At 42.9% G+C, this 21,382-nt stretch overlaps 1 protein-coding gene across 1 annotated transcript in view; it reads right to left on the reverse strand.

Moving 5' to 3' along the window:
- Window positions 1-21,382, reverse strand: part of crfb16 (cytokine receptor family member B16) — a 65,885-nt gene that overhangs the window by 22,094 nt on the left and 22,409 nt on the right. The window contains 1 exon segment of the mRNA XM_078564485.1: window positions 10,729-10,852. Coding sequence (XP_078420611.1) covers window positions 10,729-10,852 — 124 coding nt within the window.

Consider the following 21,382-nt stretch of genomic DNA (forward strand, 5'->3'; position numbering starts at 1 on the left):
ATAGTGTTGGACCATAAGCCATTAATGGGTTTATTCAGTGAGGATAAGGCCATTCCGCCAATAGCCTCAGCAAGAATTCAATGTTGGGCTTTGATATGATCGGAGTATGAGTATACCATTATGTACTGTCCTGGCTTGCGTATTGCAGATAAGGACGCACTCAGGCATCTCCCGTTACCAGATAGCACTGTACATGCTTCAGTGCCACGTGAAATTGTGCTTGCATTGAATTTCTTGGGCTCTTTACCTGTGTGTACGAAGCAAATTAGGAACTGGACAAATAGAGATCCAATTTTGTCGAAAGTCAGAGAACAGTCCTTTGCGAGGATGGTCAAATTCACCAGTGTCTGAAGAGATAAGGCCATTCTATGCCCAAGAATTAAGTAGTCAAGATAGAATCTTGATGTGGGGATCAAGAGTCATCGTCCCTTCGCAAGGAAGAGAACCACTCTTGACAGAGCTTCACAGTGCACACCCAGGAATTTCGAAGATGAAGATTCTTGTGCGAAGCTACAATGACATTGAAAGCATGGTCAAGCACTGTCTCCAGTGTCAGCAACAACAGCAGTCGCCCATTTCAGCTCCACTGCATCCGTGGGAGTGGCCTGGTCGAACCTGGGTTAAACTACATATTGATTTTGTAGGTCCATTCTTAGGTACCATGTTTCATTGATCATAGGTGGCATAGGGTATTGTCACAATACTGGTGTTCCAGAGACCAAGGGTAATGCTCTGGGGACCCGGGTTCAAATCCCACCATGGCAGATGGTGAAATTTGAATTCAATAAAAAAATCCATGAAATCATTGCCGATTATTGTAAAAACCCATCTGGTTTACTAATGCCCTTTAGGGAAGTAAATCTGTTGTCCTTACTTGGTCTGGCTTTCATGTGGCTCCAGACCCATAGCAATGTGGTTGACTCTTAAGAGCCCTCTGAACAAGGGCAATTAGGGATGGGTAATAAATACTGACCTGGCCAGTGATGCCCACACCCCATGAACGAATTTTAAAAAAGCACATTCTAAGCAGATGGATGTGTATGAAGTCAGATCACCAGCATTGAATGCAACTATTGAAAAGCTGCACCAATGTTTTAGTATACATGGCCTACGGAAGCCATTGTTTCGATAATGGTACTGTCTTCACCAGTACAGAATTTCAGAGATTCATGAGTTTAAATAGAATTAAACATATTAAAACAGCACCATATCATCCCTCATCAAATGGGTTAGCTGAGAGAGACTTTAAAATCTGGTATGAAGAGGTTATTCGAAGATACTCTAGAAACTCAACTTTCCAGCTTCCTTTTCAATTATCATACGACGCCTCATTCAACCACGGGTTCAACACCATGTGAATTATTGATGAAACGCTGCCCACGTACAAGGTTAAGTCTGGTGTTTCCAAACTAAGAGGGGAAGGTAGAGAAGAATCAGACTAATCAAAAATTGAATCAAGATATACATAGCAATGCTCGCACAGTGTAGGAGACACAGTTTTCATGTGAAATTTTGGAAGTGGACTTTGTTGAGTTCCTGGTACAATTGTCTCAGAAACTGGTCCCTTGTCCTTCCAGTTGGAAGCAGAAGACTGAATTGTGCGAAAGCATGTGGATCACCTTAGCTATAAAGAGACATTCCAACAACCAGCTATTTTGCAGGTGATTAACGTCGAACCATTAATCCCTGAAGTGACAGATTGGCCTAGAATAGACATACCCGATGTTTCTGTAGAATTGCCTAACCCTGAACTCCCACTTTCTAATGATGTACCTGATGCTGCAGTTCCTGATCATGTTGATCCAGTGGGAGAACATCAAGTGGTAGAGTTATGCCGCTCTAATCGAATAAGAAAATTACCTCAGACTCTTAATCTTTCATCACCTGATCTGTATATATGTATATGTTGTGGATTAAAATGTTCTTCGTTAATAGGAAATGTAAAAAAACTAAAGAGCGAGGAAATGTAGTGATTAAAGGTATAGCCTTTTCCTACTGCCTATTAGGGGTCACACGATTGTTCTTGATGAATGAGCCTTAAGCGCGTGTAATCCTGAGGGGCATGGCTTTCCAGTCAAGGACCTGGTTCAAGTACATAACTATCTGTTCAAGAAACCTGTCCAGCACATCAAATCATTACTTCTTTCTGTAGCACTATGTGCCAATCAAGCGGGCTGCTTTGTCCAACACTCAAGAGGTTTGACATCAACCAGGACAAAGCAGCTCGCTTGATTGGCACCACATCCACAAACATTCACTCGCTCTACCACGGACGCACAGTAGCAGCAGTGTGTACCATCTACAAGAGGCACCGCAAGAACTCACCAAGGCTCCTTAGACAGCACCTTCCAAACCCATGACTGCTATGTTCTAGATGGACAAGGGCAGCAGACACATGGGAATGCCACCACCTGGAAGTTCCCCTCCAAGCCACTCACCATCCTGACTTGGAACTATATCGCCATTCCTTCACTGTCGCTGGGACAAAATCCTGGAACTCCCTCCCTAACTGTGGGTGTACCTACACCACATGGACTGCAGCGGTTCAAGAGGTAGCTCACCACCATCTTCTCAAGGGCTATTAAGGATGGGCAATAAATGTTGGCCTAGCCAGCGTCACCCACATCCCATGAATGATTGTTAAAAATTGATGCAAGATGATATGGTGGTATTAGAGTGTTTTTGACTCCATTCTTACTCAGAAATATTTCAAATCCTTCTAATGTAAACTGTGGACCATTATCTGACACCAATACCTCTGGCAACCCATAAATTACAAACCAACTTCTAAAAACTTCAATAATTTTGGCACTTGTGGTATTGGGCATAGAATCAACATTTATCTACTTGCTACAGCTGTCAACCAAAACAAAGTACTCTTTCCCTTCCACTTCAAATAAATCAACCATTCCTACAGTTTTTTTTTGTGTTTGACCTTGGTTGGATCATTTCCCATTCTGAGACACACATCACAACTCTTTACCAATGCTTCAATTTTCTACCTACTTTTGTATAAATTGCTTCTTGCTACTCTTTTCATAGGGAGTATCTTGATGAAGTTCCTCTAACAATCTCTCTCTAAAGCTTGGTGGAATAATGACTCTTAAACTCCATAGGAGACAGCCTTGATCTACACTCAGTTCATTTCTACAAGTGAAATATTCCTGCAATTTTTACCATCACACCTCTTTAGGCCAGCCGTTCATGACATAATTGAACACTTTACTGAGCTGCTCAGCCTTGAGTTTCTCCACCAATCTCTCTGGCAGACACTGGCATGTAAATTGTGTATGTAAATTAATTGACAGATAACTCAGTGTCTAGAAATGAATTAGTCCTCAGGGGAGATCTTGAAAGAACACGTTCTGCTGACCTGCTGACTTAATGATATTTAATATCGTACTAATGGGCCATCAAAACCAACTCCCATCTCTGAAGCCATGCTGCCGCGAAGGATGCTACTCCCTTCTTTGAACCAAATGTGATCATAAGGACTAGGTGGTCAGCTAACAAAGTGAACTTCCTACTGTATAAGTATTTGTGGAACTTCGTAACACCATATATGATCACTATGCCTCTTTCTCAACTTGAGTAATTTTGTCCTGATTTTGTTAGAATATGTGAAGCATAAGCTACAGGCTTCTCAACACCGTTTCCTTTATGTGAGATAACGCCACACCTAACCCCTGTGAAGAGGCAACACCCACTAAAACCAATTGTTTCTTGGGATCACAGTGGGTCAAAACAGCATCTCAAGTCAGTAATTTCTTCGCTTCTTCCAATGCTTTCAAATGGTCTATGGACCATTCCCAATCTATTCCATCTTTGAGCTGTTGATACAATGGAGTAAATGTCTTAGCTATAGTCAGGGGTGAACTTAGAAAAATACACCAACAATCCTATGAATGTTCTACGTTCTTCTTTGTTCTCTGGTCTCTTTGCTTTCAAAATCCCCTCAACCATCTGCCACATTGTGTGCATACCTTCACCATCTATTTGGAGACCCAGGTGTGTTACACTTGACACCATGAAGAAACACTTGTGCTTTTCAGCTTTGATGCCATAATCTTGAAGCTGACCTAGGAGTTTGTCCAACTTTACAATGTGCTCTTCATCTGTCTTACTACTAATTAGAATGTCATCTAAGAATTAGCACTCCTTTCATTCCACTTCGTACCAGATCCATAATGCTCTGTGGGAGCAATGGGCACCTCAAATGGTAACCTTTCATACTGGTACAACTCTTTGTGTGTATGAATGGTAATCAGTTCCTTGATCTTGGCAGTTAATGCTAATTGCAAATATGCATTTGACAAATCTATCTTCCTGAGCACTTTTCCATTGGCTAAATTAGAAAACAAACCTTCACTTGTAGGCCATCAGTATCATTCTCAATCACCTTATTTACCATTTGCTTCTAACCTTCTCAAATTGAAAGGACCCTTCTACTTTTTGAACTACTACAATGGGTGCAGCCCATTCACTGCTCTTCACCCTCTTGATTGCCCTTGTTCTTTCTAATCTGTTCAGCTCTTTACTTCCTGCTTCTAACTGTGCATAAAGCTCTGGACTAGCCTCCCAAAATGTCAACTGTACATTGTCCTTTATTTTGACTTCGGCTTTGTGATGCTGTAGTAATTATGGTTTTGTTAAATGTTGGACTGTACCTTTAAGAATAGTCCTGTGATGTAAGGTCACATGATCTGTGTAAACCAATGTGTTAGCAGCGCGAGCTACCTCCACAGTCAGTGTAGAGATAGAGATGGAGTTGAATACACATGGGTGGTTGCTGCTGGCTGTATTGTAAATAAACCTAATGCTTCCACTTAGTAAGTTGTCTGCAGATCAATGCTATTGCAAATAGGCGACAAGGCCACACTATAACAAACTGGGGATGAAGGTAAATCAGGATAAATCAAGATAAATTGGAATCGGTACTGGACCTCACCCAGCAACTGTGAGTATTCAACGTCCATTTAAAATAACAGAAGATATACTCACCCAAAACGCAACAGTTTGGTAGAATCGATCCCTTTGAGCCAGCCACAGATGATTGGTCTCAGTATATAGAACGCCTTGCATTCTTCTTTCAAGCAAATTAAATCACAGGGGAAGAGGTGAGCAATCCTCTTGAGTTCTTGTGGGAGCAAAACCTACAGTTTGATTCGAAGTTTGACGGCACCCAGTGCCCCAGGTTCGAAGAATTTCGCAGGACTAAACCTCGTGAAGGGACATTTTCAATCCAAAGCCTCAGTCACGATGCAGAGGTTCAGGCTCAATTCGCGAATTAGAGCCTCAGGTGAAACAATTGCCAGCTACGTGGCGAATTTGAAGCAACTAACAGAACATTGCAAGTTCAGTGAGACTCTGAACGACGTGCTCAGAGATCGTTTAGTGTGTGGTGTGGAAAAAGACACTATTCAGAGACGATTGCTGGCTGAAGTGAATCTGGATTTTAAGTAGGCGTTAGAAATAGTGCCGACCATGGAAAGCACTTTAAGAGATTCACAAGCAATCCAAGGAGCACAAAATAGTGCTGTACTCCAAATCGGGCAGGAACAGTCAGTCAAAAGTGGCATTAAAAAGCGAGACTGTGCCCCGAAGTGGAAAATAGCCCCCGTTAACCGAAAAAGAAGAAGAAATTATTTAGCAGCTAAATCGAAGAACAACTTTAATCAGTGTGCAAACAATCAGCCATTTAGCGATTGGCAGTTTAAGAAAGTAGAATGTCACTTTTGTTACAGAGGTGGACGTATAATGAGACAGTACAAAGAAAGATTTAAACAGGCTTGCAAACAACAGAAGAAGCCCAGTGAATCTACAGAGCATGAAACAACAAATTCTGACATCTATTCATTGTTTAACATGAAAGTTGGGAAGACAGAGCCAATATTTGTTACAGTACAAGTGAATGGCAAACCAGCAAAAATGGAAGTAAACACGGGAGCTTCAACTACTGTAAACGGAGAACAAACTTTCAGATATTTAAACAATGGTGAACATCAATTAAATTTGGAGCAAACATCGACAAAGTTGAAAACATACACAGGAGAAAAAATCCAAATGTAAGGTATCAGCAGAGTAACTGTTCACTATAGAAACCAGTCGGTGCAGCTACCCATGATAGTGGCAGTAGGTGAAGGGCCAAGCCTTCTTGGGTGAGATTGGTTGAAGGAAATAAAATTAAATTGGTCCAAAATCTTCCAGTTGAGAGCAAGTGGGCCACCAGAGCTGCTTAAAAAGCATGCCACCAACTTCAAGGATGAACTGGGAAAAATCCAAGGCCTGCAGGCCAAGGTTTACGTGGATCCAGAAGCAACCCCTCGCTTCATGAAAGCAAGACCGGTGCCATATGCCCTGAGAGAGAAGGTTGACGCTGAACTGAACCGGCTAGAGAGGTTGGGTGTCATAAAAGCAGTCCAGTTCTCAGAATGGGCAGCACCCATAGCCCCTGTCCTTAAACCAGACCAAAGCATCCAAATCTGTGGGGAATATAAACTAATGGTCAACAGAGCAGCCAAACTGGACATGAACTCCATTCCAAAAATTGAAGACCTGTATGTCAAGCTAGCAGGAGGGACAACGTATACAAAACTTGACATGAGTCATGCATATCAATAATTCGAATTGGATGACGCCTCCTGAGAACTCAACACAAATAACACCCACAAAGGGTTGTACCAATATACATGCCTGCCTTTCAGTGTTTCCTCAGCCTGTGCCATCTTTCAGGGAACAATGGAAAGCTTACTGTAGGGACTACCCCAGGTTGTAGTCTACTTAGACGATGTGCCAATATTCACTGAAAAGGAACATTTGGCTAACCTAGAGGAAGTCCTAAAGCGCTTTTTACAAGCAGGACTGTGACTGAAAAAGGAAAAATGCACTTTTTCGAGCAAAGGAAGTAATCTATTTGGGCCACCAGGTAGATTCTCAGAGGTTACACCCAGTAGAAGAGAAGGTTAAAGCAATAAGAGAGGCACCCACACACAAGAACGCCTCTGAACTTAAATCATTTTTAGGGATGATAAATTATAATAGGCGGTGTTCTCTTAGCATTCCCTCAATGTCAGACATAGAATTATTGACCTCTACCATAAATAACACAGCCCAGATTAACCACAATTTTTGAAGCCAATTTACATATGAACATATGATTAGGAGCAGGAGTAGGCCACTCAGCCCTTCGAGCCTGCTCCGCCATTCAATAAGATCATGGCTGATCTGATTGTAAACTCAACTCCACATTCCCACATAGCCCTGGTAACCTTTCACCCCCTTGCTTATCAAAAATCTATCCTATTAATTTCTTCCCAACAGGGAGGCTTTGTTCCCTCCAACTACTATCAATGGTAAGTAATAGGATGTATCATCATATTGTACCCCAACAGTTACTTCACCTAATACTGGAATACTGTTATTGCAATAACTAGTCAGTTCCACATCTGTTTTGCCTAGAGAATGTGACTTAGTGATTTCTTGTACTCTCCATCCAAGATAACAGATACTGCTGCAGCTGTATCAACGATGAAAGTATGTTGTGAATCTCCGACTTTCATTTTTGTTGTGGGCACTGGAATTTTATCTTCAGCCCTATTACACTCATCTTCCATGTGCTGCTTGTCTTGCTCTCTGACTGAGTACAACTCTTGATCACCCTGCTCGATAACATCAACTTCTGTTTCCACATTTATCATATTCGACTTCAAGGATTTCCAGACTCCTGAACGAGCTTTACATATACCATATGCATGGATGTGATCTGGACCTTTACCGCAACCTGGAAAATTACTGTTTCCTCTACTCCCACATGCCATCTGGATATGACTGACATTCCCACAGGCACAGCACTTTGACTCAAAATGGGGGCATTTAAATGACTAGTGGCTACTATGGCGATGGTAACATCTAAATGTCTGACTCTGAGAGTGTGAACTTGGGTGCTGTGGCCTGGATCCTGCTGAAATCTGGTGGACTCCCCCTGCCGTCTCAGGAAAAGAACTCCCTTGAAATTTGCACCTACCCCTTTTGGCCATTTCCACGGCTGTGACCTCATCACAGACCCTCAGCTTACTGCCTTTGCTCAAAAGTATGGCCTGGATTTTATTGTTCTTTAGACCTTCTACAAACATGTCTCTCAATTGATTTCTAAGTGCAGGCCAGAATATGACTCCGGGATCTCATTAATTTCAGAATAGTCCATAGTACTGGGATCTCGTGGGAAACATTGGTTAGACGCTACCTCAATAGCATCTGACCCCAGCATGAGGAGGAAAACATTTACTTTATCCTCATCTCCCATTTTATCTGCTTTCAGCCAAACATGTAACCTTTGTTTTTAATTACCCCAGTCCTCTTTGTTGGGGTTGCCTTCTCCCATTGTCCCCAAATATGCCTTCAGCACCACTTTTTCAATCACATAGCATGCTGACTCACTGTGTACCTGAATATGATGTGCACATGAAACAATCTTTCAAACTGCTCAAGCTTCCTCAAAATCAACGTTAGGAGTCCCAAAATGTGTGTCGCAATGCCCTTCCATCCTTCATTTCTCAAATGAAATGTAAAAAAAAAACATTCCATCCCACCCCCATCGTCATCTTTCTGTTTATGTATTGCACGGAGGAAGACAAATACATACTCAACTGCAGACAGCAATTATTGAATGAACCTTATTTACACCTCCCCAACAAGGAGGGCAGCGGAGAGGGCAATGTAACAAAATGCTCAGATCTTGCAATAAAATATAATCAACATTCATCAGTCAAATTATGTATCCTTTAATGTACCCAAAAGCATTAGCACTGACATTGCCTTTACCAGCTGCGTAATCACTGTCATTCATTTAAGGCAGAGTACCATGTGTATATTGTATGCTGTTCGGTGACCTGCTGGAATTGTCATAGTTATTCAATGATCCAGTGCTCCTAGTGGAGCTCACAGGGAGTGTACCTCAGGGATTAACAGGAGCAAAGCCCCTGAGCTACCATCCAAAAATTGAATGGGATTAACAAAAAATCATTGACTGATGGGCACCCTTGAATTTTGGGGAAAAGCTGCTCCTCACAGAGATGGAGATAACTATATTCGAACTCCAGATGTCATTATCACAGTTCATTATAAAATACAAAGCAAAGAAAGGAGGCTATAATAGTCTGAAACCCAAAATTAACCTTTTCATCTGCACTGAGAAAAGGAAAAAACTTGCATTTATATAGCACCTTTCATGATGCCAGTGCACACCACAATCAGTGACGTACTTTTGAAGTGCAATCAATGTCAGAATAAATGTATCATTTTCAACATGGGAGGGGAAAACACTGATCAGTATTTGGCCCTCACCAACTTATAGTCTAGAGCAATGTTTTAGATGAGTGTAATGCATGCAAACTTGCCAGGTGGGAAAGTAAATTGTGAAGAGGATGTAAACCGATTGCAAAGGGATATAGATCTGTTAGTTAGTTAGGCAGGAAGGTGGTAGATGGAGTACAATATGGAGAAGTATGAAAGTAGCCACTTTGGTAGAAAGAATGGAAAAGCACATTGCCTTTTCAAAAGATGAGAGATTAGTGTATGTGGCAATTCAGAGGGATTTGAATGTCACCCAAATCCCAGAAAGTTAACATGCAGGTACTGCAAGCAATTAGGAAGGCAAATGGTATGTTAGTCTTTATTGCAAGGGGGTTAAAGTGTAAGAGTTAGGAATTATTGCAACAATGATATTAGGGCTTTGTTGAAACCACACCTGGGGTACTGTGAACAGTTTTGGTCTCTTTACCAGGGGAAGAATATACCTGTCTTAGAGGGGGTTCCTGGGATGAAAGGCTTGTCTTATAAAGAGAGATTGAGTAAATTGGGCCTATATTCTCTAGAGTTTAGAAGAATGGGAGATGATCTTATTGAAACATATAACATTTTCAGAGAGTTTGACAGGGTCGATGCTGAGAGGCAGTTTCTCGTGGATGGAGAGCCCAGAGCTAGGGTCACAGTCTCAGGGTAAGGGATGTGTCATTTAAGACTGACATGAGGAGAAATTTCTTCACTCAGTTGGTTGCAAATATTTGGAAGTCTCTATCCCAGAAGGTTATGGATGCTCAGTCATTGAGTATATTCAAGACTGAGATTGATAGATTTTTGGTCAATAATGGAATCAGGGAATATGGGAAGAAGGTGGAATTGATGTAAAGGTTCAGCTATGATCCATTGAATGTTGGAGCAGGCTCAATGATCAGCAAAGTCCAACACACAGCAATTAGATGGATGACTAGCTAATCTATTTTTGTGACATTGGTCAAGACACCAAAAGTCAGAAGGCTGTGAATTCAAATTCCAATACAAAAACTCAAGCCCATAATCTAGGCTACACTCCAGTCCTGTGACAAAGGAAGTGCTACACTGTCAGAAGCACTGTCTTTCAAAAGAGTTGTTAAACTGAGGCCTCAATAGCCTCCTCAGAAGGATATAAAAGATTCCATGGAAGTAGAGCAGGTTATCCTTCCCAGTCAATGTTTACCCCTCAACCAATATCACTAGAACAAGGTAACAGGTTATCTGAACATCATCACTTTGCTGTTTGTGGGAATATGCTGTGCACAGATTGGCTGCTGCATTTCTTGTATTACAACCATACATCATTTACTGTCAAGAATTTTGGAATTAATGCAAGTTATTTCTTTCTATAAGTGCTGAAAGCACTTTGTCAAAATGAATCCCATGCATTGTACATACCCTTGAAAATGTACTGAGTAAGTGATGTATTCCAGAGGAACTCTCACAGGACTCCACCTCAGGATATGCCTCATGTTGGTTGAATTTACAAACACATTCTTGGGTTTTGGCAATCTTTCAAGGCCTAGAGGTTCAAAAGGCAAGTAATCAAATCCATTTGAAACATAAACAATACATGCAGAATATTACATGCAACAACTCTGCAACAGTATCCCTTCTTACATTTAATGAGTGAGTGATGGTAGACTAACAAACTAGATGCTTGCTGGATGTTTTCACATGGGCCATCAGGGTTTTGCAGATGTGTCCACATCTGCACATGAAAATCAGCTCTGCCCCTGGCTCCATTTCTAACTGTGGCTCTTAGTTCTGTCCCTCACCATCCTTCACTGTTATTTCCCAGCTCTGTTCTTTATCTCTGCTCCTGGTTCCACCCCTCTCTGTCTCACTTTGCTCCTCCCCCCGTTGGAGACAAAGTTGTGGGGTGACTGATCGAATTGTTTAAAATGTGAAAGGATTTGCGAAGGCAGATACAGAGAAACTAAAGGGGCACCATTTTAAAATTAGAGCTTACAGCATTCAGGAGTGAAATCAGGAAGCACTTCTTCATAAAAGGGTGGTGGAAATCTGGAACTCTCTCCACAAAAGGAGACAGATACTGGGGGACATTAGGAGCTTTCAGAACTGACATGAATAGATTTTTGTTAGGTAAGGCTATCATGGGATATGGAGGTAAATGAAGTTGAGGTACTGATCAGTCATGATCCAACTGAGTGGCAGTGGATTGGGTGTGAGGAGCTGACTTTCTCCTGTTCCCAATGTTCCTGTGCATCTATGCTCACCAATGCTCTTGGCATTATCTCTCAACGTCACTCCTGCCTCTTCGCCTCACCCGTGTTCTTGTCTCCACTCCTCACTTAAATCCTAATACTGCAGGTGCTGTTGCTTCAAGAGGTGGTACTCTGCTGCACAATGTAGGAGGATCTCGATATAGTCTTCGGTAATAGTTCCAAGCCATAACAATGAATTTGTCCATAGCTAATGAGAGCTGGGAACAGTGGTGAGGGGAGGGAGGAGAATATCTACGTGAATTGGAAGGGAGAAAAGTGTGGCAGCTTGAGCTAGAGAAGGGTAGAAGGGGGGAGAACATGAACCAGGAGAGAGGCAGAGTAAAAGCCAGCCAGCAGGAACTTGAGGAAGGGATAAATTACTAGTTTTTGTTGTTTGAGGGATATATATTGACCAGGACACTGGGGTAAACTCCCCTACTTTTCTTCGAAATAGTGTCAGGGATCCCTGAGAGGGTTAAAAACAAAAAACTACTGCGGATGCTGGAAATCCAAAACAAAAACAGAATTACCTGGAAAAACTCAGCAGGTCTGGCAGCATCGGTGGAGAAGAAAAGAATCGATGTTTCGAGTCCACATGACCCTTCAACAGAACTGAGTATAGTTAGGAGAGGGGTGAAATATAAGCTGGTTTAAGGTAGGGGGCGGGGAAGAGAGAAGTTGAGGGTGGGGTGGTTGTAGGGACAAGCAAGCAGTGATAGGAGCAGATAATCAAAAGATGTCACAGACAAAAGGATCAAACACCAGGAGAGAAATGGAAAGCAATGAAGGTGAACAAGGCAGAAGAGACAGGCGGAAATCCTGTCAGAGAATAGAGCAATACTTCTTCAAGAAAGGCATTTCTTGAAGAGAAGTGGCAGTCAATTAAACACAGAGATAAAAACAAAAAACTACTGTGGATGCTGGAAATCCAAAACAAAAACAGAATTACCTGGAAAAACTCAGCAGGTCTGGCAGCATCGGTGGAGAAGAAAAGAGTCAACGTTTCGAGTGCACATTACCCTTCAACAGCCCTGAGAGGGTGCCTGGTTCAATCTCTAACTGGTACTGCATTCCATAGGCTCAAAATTTTATGTATAAAAAGAACCTTCTTCCACATTACAACAATGACTCCACTTCAAAAGTACGTCATTGGCTAAAAATGCTTTGGGGCGTCTTGTTGTCATGCAAGGCAGTATATAAGTGTGACTCTTTCTTCTCTCCCTACCCTTCATCTATTGTATCTCATCTTATAAATAGACCTCTCATTTTAAACTTCCTCAATCATTGGAAACAGTCTACTCTGTCTATTGCTTCAGAGTACAGAAAGGTAATGCGGAGAATGTGGTTTGCATGAACTTTAAGAAGGCCTTTAACAAGGCCCGACTGATGGAAAAGGGCAGGCTGTATAGAGTCAGGGGCCAGGTAGCTGAATGGAGTGAAAGATGACTACAAAGTGGAAAAGAGAGGGTGGGAGTTCATGGAATTTTCTCAGACTGTTAGCAGGGGCCTTTGTTGTTTGCTATGTCCAGAAATGATTTGAACTCAGAAAATGGAGATATTGTGTAGAAATTTGTAATTGATAACAAATTGTGCAGTGGGGTGGTGTTAGCTGTAATGTGGAGGATTACACCAGAACACAGGGAAAATGTGAACAGGCTTGCTGAGTGACCAGATAAATGACAAACACAATTCAATTTAGTGAGGTGGGAGATGATTCAGTTCAGTTTGACAGGAAGAATATAAGAATTACTTATTTCTTGGAAGGTAGGAAAGTAAATGGGGTAGAGGAGCAATGTGATCTGTGAGTACAGATACATAAATCACAAAAAGCAGTAACACATCTTGATAAGGCCACAAAAGAACGTAAGCAAAGAACTGGGGTTGGTTCATTTTGAGCAGAACAGAACACAAAAACAGAGAGATAACATTCGGCTCAGTGAGCCGGGGTGGGGCCCGTTTGCCGAGGCATAAAAGGATGCGGGGTCTTGTCGGGCGTGCATCCCAACGTCACCGCGTGTCGTTTAGATTTTCAGTTCGGCGGACACGCAGCCGAGTTGGCTGTCTGCCCACCGAACTGTCAAAGGCCGGTTAAGGTCATTAATTAACTAATTAACCCCATTGAGAAAGCTGCCCGTCCAACCTTAAGGTAGGCGGGCAGGCGAAGAGCCCAGGCGGCCTTTGCATTTTTCATGGAACCTTATCCACGGGTGGGATGAGGTTTCATGCATGTTTTTGAAATCTTGGAAAAAATTTTAATAAAATTAATACACATGTTCCAGCTCATGTGGTAGTTTCACATCAGGGGACATGGTCTAAAGATTTTTTTTCTCCTTTATTAAACTTTAGAAACTTTAAACTAATCTCCCTGAGGCACCTCTGTGCCTCCGGGAGATTTCTGCACTCTTTAGCACACATGCGTGAAAGAGCACATTCCCGACTCAGGGAACCCACCACTCCCCCACCACCTGCCCGCATTGGGAGCGCACAGCATTTCCAGGCGTGTGTCATGCTGGGCGGGCCTTAATTGGCCCGCCCACATAAAATGGCGGCGCGGACCCAATCGGTGCCCCCGATTGGGTCCGCGCCCACCCCTACACAACCCCCCCACCCCCGACCGGGGGAAAATTCTCCTCTCATACAGTATGCCATTTTTGTCTCCACAGTACAAAAAGATATTGAGGCACTGGGGAAATTGAAAGGAAGATTTGGAAATACGCTACCAGAATTGAGAGGATGCAATCATCAGGAAAGATTGAGAAGGCCCGGGTGCCTTTCTCCAGAAAATGAAGGACTAAGAGGAGACGAGATAGAATTATTAAGGCATTTGATAGAGTGGAGGTGGAGAGATTGTCCCCACTTGTGGGTGAGTCCAGAACTAGCAGCCATAAATTTTATAGAGTCACTAACAGATCAAATAAAAATTATGAGAAATTGATTTATAAGGGATACTGGGAATTTATGGGAAGAAGATGCCACATGAAGTGGCGGAAATGGAGAATATTGATGCATTTAAGGGGAGACTTGAAGCATACATGAGGGAGAGTGAAAAGAGGAACATGGGGCTCAAGTGAGAAAAGATAATTAGGGAGGAGGCTCATGTGAAACATTCGCACAGCAATAGGTAAGATGGATCAAATGACCTTTCTCTGTGCTGTAGATTCTGTGTAATTCTATGTAATCTTTAAACACCTCCATCAAATCACTCTTTAATCTCTTCTGTTCCAATGAAAGCAGCCCTGACTTTTCATGTCTTTTCTCTGTGCTTTTATTTCCTGATGAATTTGCACTGCATTATCTCCACTGCCTCAACCTATGGAGCCCAGAAAAGCACTGCTTTAACTGTCATCTGCCAAAGCTTTATAAAGATTCACTTTTAAATCTTAATTTTTATATTCTACCCTTCTCGCCATAACACCAATATTTCATTAGTTTTGTTTACAATCTTATGCAGTTCATGTGTTGATTTTAAGGTCTGAATGTGAACATCACAGTCTCTGTTTTCCCACATCACCCAGCTTTCCCCATTCAAGATATAATTACATTTTTTCAACTAAAATCTTGTCACCTCACACATGGTGCTAATGAATTCCATCTGTTACTTTTTTGCCCATTCTACCATCTTATCGATTTCCCTACGCAGTCTACTTCGGTCCTCAAAATTATTTACAATGCTTCCTATTTAGGTGTTGCTTGCAAATTTGGACAGCGCTCATTCTGTTCTATATCAAAATCATTTGTACACCGAGTGAGCAGATGTGGCTCCAGAATAGAATTCTGTGACACGTGGCTACCCACTTTCTGCTATTCTGGGAAACTGCCCTTATCTATTCTGTCTCCTTTCTTCCAACCAGCTTTTAATGCAGCATTCTACCCTTAATTCCACACCCCTTAATCTTCTCCAATAGCTTCTTGTGCAGTACCTCACCAAAGCTCTTTGTACAGAATGTATGTCCTTTATCCACACATCTATCGCCTCCTCAAAATTCCTGAAGAGGAGTATCAAGCGCAATCGACCTGCTGAAACTTGTGTCCCTACTTCCGATTATACTTAATTGGCTCTGGAGTACATTCTCAGTCAGAGGTTTGTGGGTTCAAGCCCCGCACCTGAGACTTGAACACTTAATCTAGGTTGACACTCTAGCACAGTGCTTGAGAGAGTGTAGTACTGTCAATGATGCTGTCTTTCAAATATGATGTTAAACTGGGGCCCCATTTGTTCCCTGAGGTGAACATAGAAGAGCTTCTGACATTGTTTGAAGAAGGTTTCTCCTGGGGTCCTGTCCAAAATTTAATGCCTCAACCAATACAACCAAAAGCAAGTTAAGGCTAACGCATTTGCAAGAATCTTTAGCCAGAAGTGCCGACTGGATGATCCATCTCGGCCTCCTCTGGATACCCCCAGCATCATGGATGTCTGTCTTCAGGCAGTTTGATTCACTCCACGTGATATCAAGAAATGTCTGAAGGCCCTGGATACTGCAAAGGCTATGGCCCCTGACAATATTCCGGCAATAGTACTGAAGATTTGCGTTCCAGAACTTGCTGCACCCCTAGCCAAACTGTTCCAGTACTGCTACAACACCTGCATCTACCAAGCTATGTGGAAGGTGGCCCTGGTATATCCTGTTCACAAAAAACAGGACAAATCCAACCTGGTCAATTACCACCCCATCAGAATACTCTCGATCATCAGTAAAGTGATAGGAGGGGTCATCAACAGTGCTATCAAGTGGCACTTGCTTAGCAATAACCTGCTTACTGATGCTCAGTCTGGGTTCTGCCAGGATCACTCAGCTCCTGACCTCATTACAGCCTTGGTTCAAACATGGGCAGGAGAGCTGAACTCCAGAGGTGAGGTGAGAGGGACTGCCCTTGACATCAAGGCAGCATTTGACCAAGTGTGGCATCAGAGAGCCCTAGCAAAGCTGGAGTCAATGGGAATGAGGGGGCACAGCTCTCCACTGGCTGGAGTCATACCTAGCACAAAGTAAGATGGTTGTGGTTGTTGGAGGTCAATCACCTCAGTTCCAGGGCATTACTGCAGGAGTTCCTCAGGGTTGTGTCCTAGGCCCAACCACCTTCAGCTGCTTCATCAATGGCCTTCCTTCCATCATAAGGTCAGAAGTGGGGATGTTCGCTGACGATTGCACAATGTTCAGCACCATTTACGACTCCTCGCATTCTGAAGCAGTCCATATCCAAATGCAGCAAGACCTGGGCAATATCCAGGCTTGGGCTGACAAGTGGCAAGTAACTTTTGTGCCACACAAGTGCCAGGCAATGACCATCTCCAACAAGAGAGAATCTGAACCATCACCCCTTGACGTTCTATAGCACTCCCACTGTTGAATCCCCCACTATCAACAGCCTCAGGGTTACCATTGACCAGAAACTGAACTAGACTAGCCATATAAATACTGGGACAACAACAGCAAATCAGAGGCTAGGAATCCTGCGGCGAGTAACTTACCTCTTGACTACCCAAAGCCTGTCCACTATCTATTATCTCAAGTCAGGAGTGTGATGGAATACTCTTCACTTGCCTAGATGAGTGCCGCTCCAACAACACTCAAGAAGCTTTACATCACCTAGGACAAAGCAGCCTGCTTCATTGGCACCCCATCCACAAACATTCACTCCCTCCACCACAGATACACAGTAGCAGCAGTGTGTACTATCTACAAGATGCACTGCAGAAACTCACCATGCCTTCTTAGCCAACACCTTCCAAACCCACAACCACTACCATCTAGAAGGACAAGTGCAGCAGACACATGGGAACACCACCACCTGGAAGTTCCACGCCAAGTCACTCACCACCCTGACTTGGTGTCGCTGTCACTGGGTCAAAATCCTGAAACTCTCTCCCTAACAGCAATGCGGGTGTACCTACACCACATGGACTGCAGTGGTTCAAGAAGGCAGCTCACCACCACCTTCTCAAGGGCAATTAGGGATGGGCAGTAAATGCCAGCCTAGCCAGCAACACCCATTTCCCATGAATGAATGAAACAAAATGTTATTTGGTTATTTATCACATTGCTATGTGTGTTACCTTGATGTGTGCAAATTGGCTGGCATGTTTCCTACATTACAACAGTGATTACACTACAAAAGTAATGCCCTGGCTTTAAAATGACAATTTCTTCCTTTCTTTTCATCTAGATATTTTGTAATTCCATCTTGAATTAAAGAAAGCAACCTTTTTCTAGCACATTCATAATTGGCCTGTAATTACCCAGTTTGGCACTGACATCCAAGTAATCATGCTTTCAGCATCAGTATTATCGAGCTATTTGACCAGAGCAGTAAGACATCACTTCCAATCCCAATTCCACCCTCACCTGAGGCAGCACCATCAAGAAGCATCACTGGAAACAACAAGTTGTTGACAGGAGTCACTGGACAGCATTTCAGTGTGGCAACTGTGGCTCAATGCTCTTCCCTCCCTAGCCCTGGGCAATGGAATTCAGCTTAGTATCAACATCACCTACCCATTCATGTTAACCCATCCAAATTAATTTGTGATATTAGACCAGAAATTTAATCTGAAACGTTCTTGGCCATTAGTGTTCATTTTCACACTAGGCACTGCATGTACAAGCAGATCCATGAGGGTGGCTAAGTTTGTCTAAATAAAGAGCAATGTTGTATTAAGACAATGGTGCCAATATGCACCAACGTCTCTGTGACTCATGCTAATGTTTAGGTTTCTTGATCACAGTAGACCATTTTGAGTCATTTCTCATTAAATTCATTAACCATTTCATAAACAGAGAGGTTAAGGGGAGGGGAGACAGCATCTTTCAAACCCATGTCCGCTACCATCTAGAAGAACAAGGGCAGCAGATAGATGGGAACACCACTCCCTGGAAGTTTTCCTCCAAGCCACTCACCATCCTGGCTTCAAAATATATCGCTGTTCCTTCACTGTTGCTGGGTCAAAATCCTGGCACTCCCTCCCTAACAGCACTGTGGGTGTACCTACACCACATGGACTGCAGTGATTCAAGAAAGCAGCTCACCACCACCTTCTCAAGGGCAATCAGAGATGGCCAATAAATGCTGGCCTAATCAGCGACGCCCACATCCCGTGAATGAATAAAAAAAAAGAATCTGATAACACTTACTGTCAAGCTTCCCAGTATTAATAATGGTTAGCTAGAGAATAAGGGCCGACACATTCAAAACCAGTTCAACAAGAGCTCAGAACTTAGCAGCAAGAAAAGATAGGAAAAAAATATTTTGAATTAATTCACAAATCTCAAGGAGCTCAACACCATCCAGGATAAAGCAACCTGCTTGACTGACATCCCATCCAGCACCTCAGACAACCGCTTCTTTCACCACTGTGGCTGCAGTGGGTCCCATCCACAATGTGTACTGCAGCAACTTGTCAGGGCTGCTTTGACAGCAGCTCCCAAACTCACGACCTAGGTGTCCTCTGGTTCTCAACCCTTCCATCAATGGAAACAGTTTCCCCCTATCTACAATGTCCTGGTCCCTCATGATTTTGAATACCTCTATCAAATCTCCTCTCTGCTTTCTCTTCTCTAAAAACAGAACCAGCTTCCCCAATCCATCCATGTAACTGAAGTCTTGCCTGGAACCATTCTTGTAAATCTTTCTGCAACTCCTGTCATGCTTTCACATCCCCCCTACAATGTTGTGTCCATAATTGAACGTAATACTCCACTTGAGGCCAGTGTTTTGGTTTTGTCATAACTCCCTTGCTTTTGCACTCTACGCCTCGATTTATAAAGGCCAGGATCCTCTATGCTTTCTCAACCTGCCTACTACCTTCAATGATTTGTGCCCATACAACCCCAGGTCTTTCTGTTTCTGCACCCCATTTGAATCGTATCCTTTAGTTTATATTGCCTGTCCTCAATCTTCCTCCCACGTGCAGAGAAAATATTTGCAGGGAGGCTGTGGGGAGAGGGCAGGAGATTGGGACTAGCTAAATTGCTCTTGCATAGAGCCAGCACAGGCTTGATCAGCCAAATGGCCTCCTTCTGTGCTGTAACCATTTTAGATTCTATGGTCCACTCATCATTCAAACATTAATTTGTGCACTTGCCCCTTCAGTTTGAAATTGCCTCCTTAACTGAGAACTCATGCAGGAAGTGTCAGCAAGCCTCCAAGAGTTCAAATACCATATCCACCATGTGATTGACAAAAGTCTGCGAACAGCAGTGTCTGGGAAATGCATTGCAACCAGGTATTATATAGAATAACACTGAATATACAATAGAGAAACAGGCCATCCTGCCCAGTATGCATTGGTGTTTGTATCTACATGAGACTCCTTTCATTCTCTCTGCCTCATCTCAGACTTTCAACATATCTTTCTATTCCCCTTTCTCTCAGATACTTATCTAGTTTACCATTCCTCTGGTAGTAAGTTCCAATTCTAACCAATCTAAGCAAAGAACTTTCTCCTCATTTTCCTACTGGATTTATTAGGACTACCTTTTATTTATGACTCATAGGCCAGAATCTTCGGGTCGGCATGCGGGGGCAGGCCCCACTCACCGATGCGTAAAATGACGTGCGGTGACATCAGACGTGCGTCCCAACGTCACCGTGTGTCATTCCGAATTTCAGTTCGGCGGGCACGCACCGGAATCGGCTGCACGCCCGCCGAACTGTCAAAGGCCTATTAAAGCCATTTAAAAACTAATTAAAACACTTAACAAAGCTGTTCATCCAACCTTAAGTTTGGCGGGCAGGCAAAGAGCCCAGGCGGCTTTCGCATTTATCATGAAACCTCATCCACGGGTGGGATGAGGTTTCATGCAGGATTTATAATTCAAATAAATTTTTTTATTAAAGTTCATAGACATGTCCCAGCTGATGTGACACTGTCACATGAGGGGACATGTCTTAAATTTTATTTTTTCATTAAAATTTTTGATAATCAAACTAATCTCCTTGAGGCAGCTCTGTGCCTCAGGGAGATTTCTGCGCTCTTTTGAGGCACCGACTTAGCCTCCTCCCCCCACCTGCAAGGGAGCGTTTAGCACTTCTGGGTGCGGGTCACGCTGGGTGGGTCTTAAATGGCTCACCCACGTAAAATGGCAGCGCTCAGCCAATCATGGGCCGCAATCGGCTGTACACGCGCCCGCTCCCGCCCAGCACCCCCCCCCCCCCCCCCCACCCCACAAACAGGGAGAAAATTCTCCCCATAGTTTTGGATTCTCCCACAAATGGAAAAATTCTCTCCACATTTACCCTATCTAATCCTTTCAAAATTTTACAAACCTCCATCAGATCTCCCTGAAGAAAAGTGCCACAGGTTCTTCAATCTTTCCCAATACCTGTAATCTCTCAATTCTGTTGCCATCCTTGTAAGGCTTTTTTGTACCTTCTCCAGTGCTTCTGTGTCCTTTTTATTGTATAAAGTCCAGACCTGCACACAGTACTTTAAGTGCAGCCTGGTCAGGGCCCTCTCTATATTTAACATAACTTTACTGCCTTTAAATTCTATATCTTTAGTCTGCTACCTCTGCAAGGCACAAAAGAGAGAGTGTGTAGCACATGGAGTTCAATAAGTACTAAACTGAAAAAATAGTTTATTCTTATTTGACAATATATTTACGTACTTACACAAATAGCCACACAAGGGTGCTATTATGCTCCTCCCTCCTTAATGAAAAAGTTACACAAAAGTTCAAATTCTATTAAACTTATATACGTGTCTTGTTTTTCATTTATTTACAAATCTACATTAACCACTGGTTTCCTAATCCTAAGAGGGTACCTCCTTTCTCAACCCAAACTTTTAGAACTCGGGATAGACCTTGATCCATCTGGGCTTGAGT

This window comes from Cetorhinus maximus, chromosome 19 (genome assembly GCF_964194155.1).
Source record: "Cetorhinus maximus chromosome 19, sCetMax3.hap1.1, whole genome shotgun sequence".
NCBI classification, from domain to species: domain Eukaryota; kingdom Metazoa; phylum Chordata; class Chondrichthyes; order Lamniformes; family Cetorhinidae; genus Cetorhinus; species Cetorhinus maximus.